Consider the following 10,250-nt stretch of genomic DNA (forward strand, 5'->3'; position numbering starts at 1 on the left):
AGTACCAGTCAAAAGTTGACACACCTACTCATTCAAGGGTTTTTCTTTATTTGTACTATTTTTCCCTTTGCTTATTTGAGTTGTTCTTGCCATAATATGGACTTGGTCTTTTACCAAATAGGGCTGTCTTCTGTATACCATCCCTACCTTGTCACAACACAACTGATTGGCTCAAACGCATTAAGAAGGAAAGAAATTCCACAAATGAACTTTTAACAAGGCATACCTGTTAATTGAAATGCATTCCAGATGACTAGCTCATGAAGCTGGTTGAGAGACTGCAAAGAGTGTGCAAAGCTGTCATCAACGCAAAGGGTGGCTCCTTTGAAGAATATAAAATATAAAATATATTTTGATTTGTTTAACACTTTTTTCGGTTACTACATGATTCAAAAGGTGTTATTTCATAGTTTTGATGTCTTCACTATTATTCTACAATGTAGAAAATAGTACAAATAAAGAAAAACCCTTGAATGAGTAGATGTGCCCAAACTTTTGACTGGTACTGGATATAAAATGCATATTTTCCTTTTTTTTGTTGGTGAAGAGAGGGTTTCTCTTCTGTTTGTGTATTTTCAAAATCCATCCAAAGACTTTTCAAGCCACATATCCATGATTCCCCGTCACCCCTCCGTTCACACAGGAGTCAACCGGTCACAGCCGCCAGGCCGGAAGTCACTACGGGGACCATTGAGGTTGACGTGGGGGATAAGAGATTCTTATGTGGACATAAAACTGCCAGAAACCTACAGTAAGAAATGAAAGTGAAAAATAGCAGCTGTTGTGGCGGAACTGATGGGAGTATCTCAGAAATGTAAACTATGTGAATGTAAAATGTATGTAAACAACATATCAAATGCATTACCAATGTAGAATATTCAGAAGTGGTTTATGCTCGAAGGATACACATTGCAATATGACACCCTCCATTCTTTACATCTAAATCAATCTGTATGGGTTATAGCTACAATCACATTTTAAAGCATCTGTCTTCAGAAAGTATTCATACCCCTTGACTTATTCCACATTTTGTTGTGTTACAGCCTGAATTCAAAATGGATGAAATATTTTTTTTCCCACCGATCTACACACAATACCTCATGATGACAAAGTGAAAACATGTTTTAGAAATGTTTGCACATTTATTGAAAATTAAATACAGAAATATGTAATTTACTTAAGTATTCTCAACCCTAAGTCAATACATTGTGGAATCACCATTGGCAGTGATTACAGCTGTGTCTTTCTGGGTAAGTCTGTAAGTGCTTCCCACAACTGGATTGTGCAACATTTGCCCATTATTCTTTTCAAAATTCTTCAAGCTTTGTCAAATTGGTTGCTGATAAATTCTAGACAACCATTTTCAGCTTTTGCCATAGATTTTTAAGATTTAAGTCAAAACTGTAACTCGGTATCTCAGGAATATTCACTGCCTGCGTCGTAAGCAACTCCATTGTAGATTTCAGATTTTGTTTTAGGTTATTGTCCTGCTGAAAGGTGAATTCATCTCCCAGTGTCTGGTGGAAAGCAGACTGAACCAGGTTATCCTCTAGGATTTTGCCTTTGCTTAGCTCCATTCTGTTTCATTTTATCCTGAAAAACTAATTTAATGATTACAAGCGTACCGATAACATGATGGAGCCACCACTATGCTTGAATATATGGAGATTGGTACTCAGCAATGTGTTGTATTGGATTTGCCTCAAACATAACACTTTGTATACAGGACAAAAAGGGAATTGCTTTGCCACATTTTTATTTTAGCAGATTTACTTGATTTATTCTGTACAGGCTTCCTTCTTTTCTCTCTGTCAATTAGGTTAGTATTGTGGAGAAACTACAATGTTGTTGATCCACCCTCAGTTTTCTCCTATCACAGCCATTAAACTTTGTAACTGTTTGAAAGTCACCATTGGCCTCATGGTGAAATCCCTGAGCGGTTTCCTTCCTCGCCGGCAACTGTTAGGAAGGACGCCTGTATCTTTGTAGTGACTTGAGGTATTGATACACCATCCAAAGTGTAATTAATAACTTCATCATGCTCAAAGGGATATTCAATGTCTGCTTTTTTTTACCCGTCTACCAATAGGTGCCCTTCTTTGTGGTTGAATCTGTGTTTGAAATTCACTGCTCGACTGTGGGACCTTCCAGATAATTGTATGTGTTGGGTACAGAGATGAGGTAGTCATTCATAAATCATGTTAAACACTATTATTGCACACAGAGTGAGTCCATGCAACTTATTATGCGACTTGTTAAGCAAATGTTTACTCCTGGACTTATTTAGGCTTGCCATAACACAAAGATTGAATACTTATTGACTCAAGACATTTCAGCTTTTCATTTTTAATTCATTTGTAAAAATGGGTTATTGATGATGATGGGTTATTGTGTGTAGGCCAGTGACAAAAAATCGCATCTTAATCCGTATAAATTCAAGCTGCAACACAACATGTGGAAAAAGTAAAGGGGTGTGAATACTTTCCGAAGGCACTGGATATTGCCATTTGTTAAAATCCATATCCCCACTTATATAATCATATAAAAATACATTATCAAAGAAGATTATAATTATGAAATGAAATTATTTTAATCAGCATTTAGCCTTTGAAGATTAAAATATCAGAAGGTGGGGAGGAAGAGGCACATAACAGTTTATTGGGGGGCAGTCAGCAATAAAATGTTAGCTACTTCATTGGAAGACAATAGGGGACAAGATGTTGTGTGTAGTGTCACCCACATGCTTCAGCGGTGCTATTGTCTGCTCTCTCTCTCTGTGTGGAGCGATGAAGGGGTGAAAGAGATGGGGTGAGAGGAGGGGGAGTTGACTGGGGTTGGCTGCAGTGTGTGTGTGTGCGCTCGTGAGTGTGTGTGTGGGTGCTTGTGCGGGGATGCACAGACGGCTCGTGGTAATTTGATGTGTGTCCCCGGGGATGTTTGATGGATTAATGCTAAGCAGGCTCCCTTTTCCAAAGGCACCACCTGATCTTAGGGGACTCGTGTTCCATATAAAAGCCTTTGCGAGTGCTGAGCTCAGCTAGTCTAGCCATCTCCTCTTCTCTCACCCTCTATCTCTCTACACTTTATTTCTTTCTCTGTGTTCTTTCTCCTATCCTTTGTCTTTAACTTTTCCCATTCTCTTCTGTCCTTTCTGTTTCTCTTCTTTCTGGCATTCAGACTGAGGCTTTTCAGGCTATTCAGGCCTGGGAGTTTTAGCAGTGAGGGAAATCTCAGAGCATCTTTTAGCATCGTCCACCACCATTTTGGTTTTCTTTGACTTGAGGCCTTTTCTAAAGGGTGCAGGCCTTTGACTTTTTCCTGTGCAGTTTTGTTCTTCATACGTGGCATTAGGAACAGCCCGTCAAGAAAATGCCACGTTCCTTTTTGGTGAAGCAACTGAAGGTCCACGATTTCTCCTCCTCCAATCATCCTCATCAGCATCACAACGACGGATCGTACACACTCACACGTGCCATCACCGAGTCCACCACCAACTTGGCGGTCCATTTGAGTGAAAACGGTGAGTCAAGATTACTTTAAAATTCTGTCTACACATTGAAAACAAAAAGTGCATTTTCATCATTCATTTGCTTGCTGTATATTTTTTAAATTATTTTATTTTTAATTAACCTTTATTTAACTAAGCAAGTCAGTTAAGAACAAATTCTTATTTCTAATGACGGTCTTCCCCAACCAAACCCTAACGACGCTGGGCCAATTCTGCGCCGCCCTATGGGACTCCCAATCACGGCCGGTTGTGATACAGCCTGGAATCAAACCAGGGTCTGTAGTGATGCCTCTAGCACTGAGATGCAGTGCCTTAGACCGCAGCACCACTCAGGAGTATATAGATTAGAGTTGAAGGTTTTAGATATTTTTTTTGTTGCAGTACTGTATTTGTTCAGGAATGGAAAAATCACAAAAGCATTTGTTTAAAAAAATATTTGTATTTAAAAAAATATTCAGTAAACGGATCAACTTCTTGATCCATGTCTTCTGCCATGAAGCCTGTGATGTTGTGTTTGCAATTCAATCCTTTTGTTTTCTAACTCCAGTGATGCTAAATAGTATTCAGGTCACACTGGACCAATCAATTTAATACTGAGCAGATCACACAACAGGCTTTAATACTATTGTGTACATACATAATGGTATACATGGATGCGTACATTAGGCTTGAAATCCCATCCAAGCCTTTGTGAGGTCCAAACCTCTCCATCACCACCAGAAAGCAGATATCCACATGGGACTGGTTTGTCCTTAGCTGTTGTTCTTGAGCTTTCCCCTTATCATCACCAACCCCCCTCCATATCTCCATCTCCTCATCCTCCTCCATCACATCTGATCTTACAGGATGCTAGATACCCACAGGGGGTCAAATTGCAGAAATTAAATCGCTCTCTCTCCCTCTAAAATCCATTGACAAAATATACAGTTTCTCTGATGAATTGACAAAACTCAATGTTAAATGGTGAAAAAGAGCATACATTAGAAAATATTACCTTAAATGGAAAAGGGCAAGATGCTTTATGTAACATCATTTGTTTATGATGTCACAAAATAGATTTTAAAAATGAGAGGGGAGTACAACCAACTTTAGATGTACAGGTTTTGTCAACTCATACTGTGATTTCAGGGCAAAACACTTCCATAAAAATTTGTGGTGTGTTTTGTTTTTGTTGTTGGTGGAATGTCCTTCATAACCACAGAGCTTTGGCTCGCCGGATCATCTGTCCCCAGATTTAGGATGCCAGCTGTCTGATTCCCTTTGTGTTGCAGGGGGAGCACAATATAGTGTGCACTGCTGTCAAGATCAGACTAGAACTCCTCCTCTCCATCCCCATCCTCAAATAACACTCCACCTGTCATTCAATCTTTCTATTACCATACTCACAGGGACTTTCAACACGCCACAGATGGAGAATGATCTGATTAAAATGAATTAGTGCTTTGGGGGATTTCTCTTCTGAGACATTCTGTTTTGGCCCAGATTTAGATATGGTGGCATGGGATGGGAAGGTGACAGGTGGATCGGTTGTGGAGAACTAACAAGTGTGTTTAATTTTATGACTGTTGTGTCAGTGCATACTTGTGTTTCGTATGTGATGGTGTTTTGATGTAGTTAGCAATGATTGTCCTTAGATGCATCCCAAATGGCACCCTATTCCCTATGGGCCCTGGTCAAAAGTAGTGCATTATATAGGGAATAGGGTGCCCTTTGGGATTCTACCCTTGTTCTGAGCCGGATGAGTTATTGATCGCTGCAAAACGGTGCACTGAAGAGTCATTCATATTTAATTCTCAAATCTTGCTGAACCAAGTACTTGCAATTGGTTTCCTGTATAGTTTCATATTGATTCGCAACGCATGGAAGATCCAGCTCACTGGACACACACTGGTTGAATCAACGTTGTTTCCATGTCATTTCAATGAAATTATGTTGAACCAACGTTGAATAGACGTTGAATCGACGTCTGTGCCCAGTGAGAGATTTTTACTCAATGGCTCAACAAAAAACTAAAAAACAACAAGATGCTTTCAACTGGCATCAGAAAGAGTGCTGGAATCATAAAACCATAGCATCCTCGACACCAAAACGTATTTTGTAACAAATTATTTAGTAAAAATGTGTATACATTTTCATAAATGTATGCCCTTATTTATTCAAAATCTTTCTCTTCCAACCCGCTACAGGCTACATCCAGGATTATGTCATCCCCTCAATATGCCAGAGCACAAAGGATCTGGGTTCGAAGCGGCAGACCGGGCTCTCTGTGGGGCCCCTGTACTCTCCGGGGAGCACGGGGAGCAGCGGGGGGGAGGACTATTCTGACCATGACATGGAGCAGCCTGACAGCCCCCACTCAAGCGTCACCACCGAGTCGGATAGCAGCATCTACTACCCGGTGGACGCTTTCCTCATCTCCGACGGCCGCTCTCGAAAAAGGGCCAACCACAGGCACCAACACAAGGAAGGTGAGGAGAGAGATAGCAGTACAGAAGCAAGCTCCACAGGAGCCACAGCGGTCAAGGCTGCCAAAGGGAAGTCCGGGAAATCCAAGGGACTGGGCCGCCACACGTGTGGCGAATGTGGCAAGACCTACGCCACCTCATCCAACCTGAGCCGCCACAAGCAGACGCACCGCAGCCTGGACGGCCAGCAGGCCAGGACATGCCCCACGTGCCACAAGGCCTATGTGTCCATGCCGGCGCTGGCCATGCACATGCTCACCCACGACCTGCGGCACGAGTGCAGCGTGTGCAGCAAGGCGTTCAGCCGGCCGTGGCTGCTGCAGGGTCACATGCGCTCGCACACGGGCGAAAAACCATTTGCCTGTGCCCACTGCGGCAAAGCATTTGCGGACCGCTCCAACCTGCGTGCCCACATGCAGACACACTCAGCCTTCAAGCACTATGAGTGCAAGCACTGCGGCAAGAGCTTTGTACTCAAGTCCTACCTGAACAAGCACTACGAGTCGGCCTGCTTCAAGGGCTCTGGAGACGAAGAGGACTGCTGCTCTGAGGACTGATCAGGGATCAGTTTATTTTCTATTTCAGCTTATTTATCCAGGTCGGTTTCACTGAGATAACATCTCCTTACAAGAGAGACCAGGGTTGTGTTCATTAGGGCATATAACAGAAAATATTTTTAAATGCTTTGTAACTGAAAGCGAAAATGAGTGTTTCTTATTGGACAAATCCAGGTAGTCCCTCTCCTTGTTTCAGTATGATTTCTTCCATTCGGTGCCTAATAAACACAACCCTTGTCAAAGACGGCACTCCTCAACAATCGTCTTCCTCTTCCTGCCTTTTGGTAGAGAGCGATAATAATGGCATTGAGGGTTGTTCAAGAACATAGAAGATAACTGATGATGAGGACTGAATAACTTATTAAAATGTGAATATTTTTTATTCAATATTTATTTTATGGATTCTTATTTATTTACTTGCAATAATTTACATTCCAGTATTATTTTAAATGCCAATTAGCTCTTAATTCCCCTTAAACATGTCTTCCACAAGATACATATTTGTTTATTTATTAATTTTGTTCATTTATGTATTTATTTATTTATCAAATGATGAATTGATTGGTTATGTTGTTAATTGTGGATTTATGAATTGAACATCTTATAAAATGCTGTAATATATTTCTGAGACTAAGTAGTGCTATATCTGATCTCATTCACAATAATTGTTGATATATTCCTGTTCTACGTAGGAAATTATTAATATGCCCCTTTGTTTTTGAATCTATGCAAAGGATGTAATTGTAAGCTACAATGTGATAGTTAGACWTGTCAAGACATGTAAAGTGAAATTGTTATACCATTATTAAGGATTGGTACCATTAATTATTTGCCCTATGTAGATCTACAATACAGCTGTTGAATTTGAATTGTACTCAACTTTGTATGTAATCATGAAAAGCCTTGAAAAAATGCCTTGAACTTTTACCAAGTAATATTAATGATTAAAATATCATATTTTCACTAAGTTGTTCTCTGTGCCGTGTTCCATTTTCAAGGGGTCAACCATCATCAACTTAACACACATGTTCACTCGAGGTAACATTACCTGACACATAAACCATTAAGAAAACAAAAGTATCAACAAATTCAGAATATATTTTGTTCGAATCCTTCTTGCTTCACACAACAACTTTGAGTTAATTCAACTAACAAATAACAGACAACCAACCATCAGTTATTTACTTTAACTGTAGCTCTTCTCTTGACCAGCAGAGGGGGCTACCACTTTTATGAGAAAGGATCCATCAAACAAACACAAGGTTTGTATGACCAACCAGTCAGTCCTTAGTATACAGTACATAGGGAAAACCACCATGTAGGGTGTGACAGCAGTGTGTTTCCCCCATGCTTGTGTCTCCAGAGAGCCAGTCAGAGAGCCAGTCAGAGAGCCATCCGGATCTAGTTTGGGTCAGAGGCTCTCCACTGGCCCGGCTCGGCCCCCTGACCACACCACGCTGTGGGGCTGAGGACAGGATGTGGACTGGGTCAGGTGTCATGAGAACCAGGCCCCTTTCCCCCCTCTGGCCCAGACGGGGGCCCAGAAACTTCCCTTCGCGGCCCCCGGCCACTGGGTCCCCCATGGGAAAGTACAGCTGTGTCTCAGTGCACTCCAGACTACTATTTTTAGACACAATGCAGTCCGTACACACACACACACACAAACACCCATCAAACATACACGCGGTATTCTAAACCACAATCCATGAAAAGGATGTACCTAGCTATTAAAAACAGCCAAACCCCACACACTATACATAAAAAAAAACATCAAAACAATTAACAAAAGAGTCCGTATCCCCACTCCAGGTCCACTCTCAGCCAATCGCGACTGAGGATACAAGCGGCCCAAATCAAGAGCACGTTACATCAGAGGGATATAGCGGAAGAGGCCTTTTATAGCCTACCTTTATTAAATCTGATCAAATCTTCAACCTTGGAAGTAGGATCATAAAAGAGGAGTTTTTATGGCCCGCCTTGTAGGTTCTTGTAGATTCTCCAGCCTGATAAACTAGCTGGCCCGTGAACACCATGGAGTTGAGACAAGGGTCCCGAGGTCCCATGCGATCCAAGAGGAAGCTGTCTAATGTGGGTCAGAGGAACCGCAGGCCCGGCCAGGCGACCATTAAGGCCTGTTAGCAGGCTTCTCCAAAGAATCGTCGCGTGTGAGAAAACTTCCTGTTGTGATCGAGGGGTTGACCTCCAAACTGTCTGGGAGAGATGAGGGTCTCAAAGGAGATGATGATGACATGATAGTTAGTTCATCAAATGCAGTATCAAACCTCGGCACCTACTCCGTTTGGATATCCGTCCGTTCCACCAAAAATACCACCCAAATGTCCCCAGGTCAATACTTGACCTAGCGAGTGTAACCTTGAGAAACTGTCACCTATAATAGGAAATGCTTGCTGTTTTTGAATCTATCTAGCAATGTAACAAAATACATTGTTATTATATAGGAAACATATCTAAGTACTATCTCAAACCAGAAAATCTGCTGTTCTGGGAAAATCTGCTGTTGTGCCCTTGAGCAAGGCAGTTAACCCCCACAACAACTGCTCCCCAGGCCCCGATGACCTCGATAAAGGCACCTCTCTGATTCATAGTGGTTGATATTAGCCACTTTCAATGAAACATACCGAAATAAAACTAACTATGCAAGACTTAGTATGCAAGAGATTTTGCAAGAGATTTTGCAAAGAGCATCAGATTAGGACTCTATTGCATTGACAGGCACCAGCAGTCGTGAGTAGATGTGCTTGTTTTGAGATCAAAGCGAGAGCTGCATGTAGCCACGTGTAAACTTACATAATCATTGCTAGTTGTATGGAGTTATTGGCCCTGTTCTATCTAATTTCTGGTCAACATTGGGAGAGTGGTTGCTTCCTACAAGAACACAAAACATGTACATTTCTAGCCATCTTTGAAAAACAGGTCAGTAAAAAGTGTTTTTTTATGTCTTAAAGGGGCAGTGTTGTATTTTGAGATAGGCGTGAATAAGCTAAGTAGCTAATAGGCAGAGGGTAGCCTACATTTTCATCTGATTCTCTGGGAATAATAATACATTTTATTTTGTAAAGTGTTTTCTTGCATCAAACACAATACAACATTTTCACTCACCTCCATTTCCAGTCACCTCTGAAGGACAAGTGAATAAACAGGTTAATGTCAAGCCCTGCATGTTTTTTCAAAAGTCTCATGGAATGTAGGCCTACAATGAACACCAGACATTGGCTGCTACTGTAGGCTGAATGATAGAACAGCTATTTCCATGTTAAAATGTTATGGGATGCATTTTCTCCATCGTTTTGGATGGTAGGCCACTCTGGTAGGTCTACATTATGATTTTTTTTAAATCATGTTTTAAGGGAACATTGGACCTATCTCATTGGACCAGTCTCAAACATGTACATTTTTCATAATTTGTTCATGTAATCCTCAAATAAAGTGAAACTAGAGTAAATACATTGTGGTGTAGTCAGACTACTGAAGTATAGGGCCATTTAGTGCTGATTTTAACTGACACTCCCACCTGTCCAGATAACTCAGCATGTCGAAAGCTGTGTAAGACGATCAGTATCTTTGGGAGGGCGGGAGAGAGGGAGCCCGGGAGAAAAAAAGAGGGGGAGGGTTAGATTGAAAGCCTCATCTTTAGGTCACATTTAAGGGGTCAAAAAAGTATAGTATTGCTACTTTATAGTCCTACCAAGTTGCATGAAC

The 10,250-nt window shown here is 41.3% G+C and overlaps 1 protein-coding gene across 1 annotated transcript; it reads left to right on the forward strand.

Moving 5' to 3' along the window:
• The first annotated feature begins 2,998 nt into the window (after positions 1–2,998).
• Positions 2,999–7,497, forward strand: LOC111970476 (transcriptional repressor scratch 1-like). The gene is made up of 2 exons (XM_023997237.2): positions 2,999–3,520; positions 5,695–7,497. Exons 1-2 carry the CDS (start codon positions 3,370–3,372, stop codon positions 6,528–6,530), a joined length of 987 nt encoding a protein of 328 aa, XP_023853005.1. The 5' UTR covers positions 2,999–3,369; the 3' UTR covers positions 6,531–7,497.
• The last annotated feature ends 2,753 nt before the right edge of the window (positions 7,498–10,250 follow it).

The sequence above is a fragment of the Salvelinus sp. IW2-2015 genome, linkage group LG11 (genome assembly GCF_002910315.2).
Source record: "Salvelinus sp. IW2-2015 linkage group LG11, ASM291031v2, whole genome shotgun sequence".
Taxonomy (NCBI): Eukaryota; Metazoa; Chordata; class Actinopteri; order Salmoniformes; family Salmonidae; genus Salvelinus; species Salvelinus sp. IW2-2015.

Excerpts from the sequence above, each read along its gene's own strand:
- LOC111970476 (XM_023997237.2), top strand. The coding sequence starts at position 3,370 with ATGCCACGTTCCTTTTTGGTGAAGCAACTGAAGGTCCACGATTTCTCC. Across the intron at positions 3,521-5,694 it reads GGTCCATTTGAGTGAAAACG|GCTACATCCAGGATTATGTC; the intron begins GTGAGTCAAGAT and ends AACCCGCTACAG.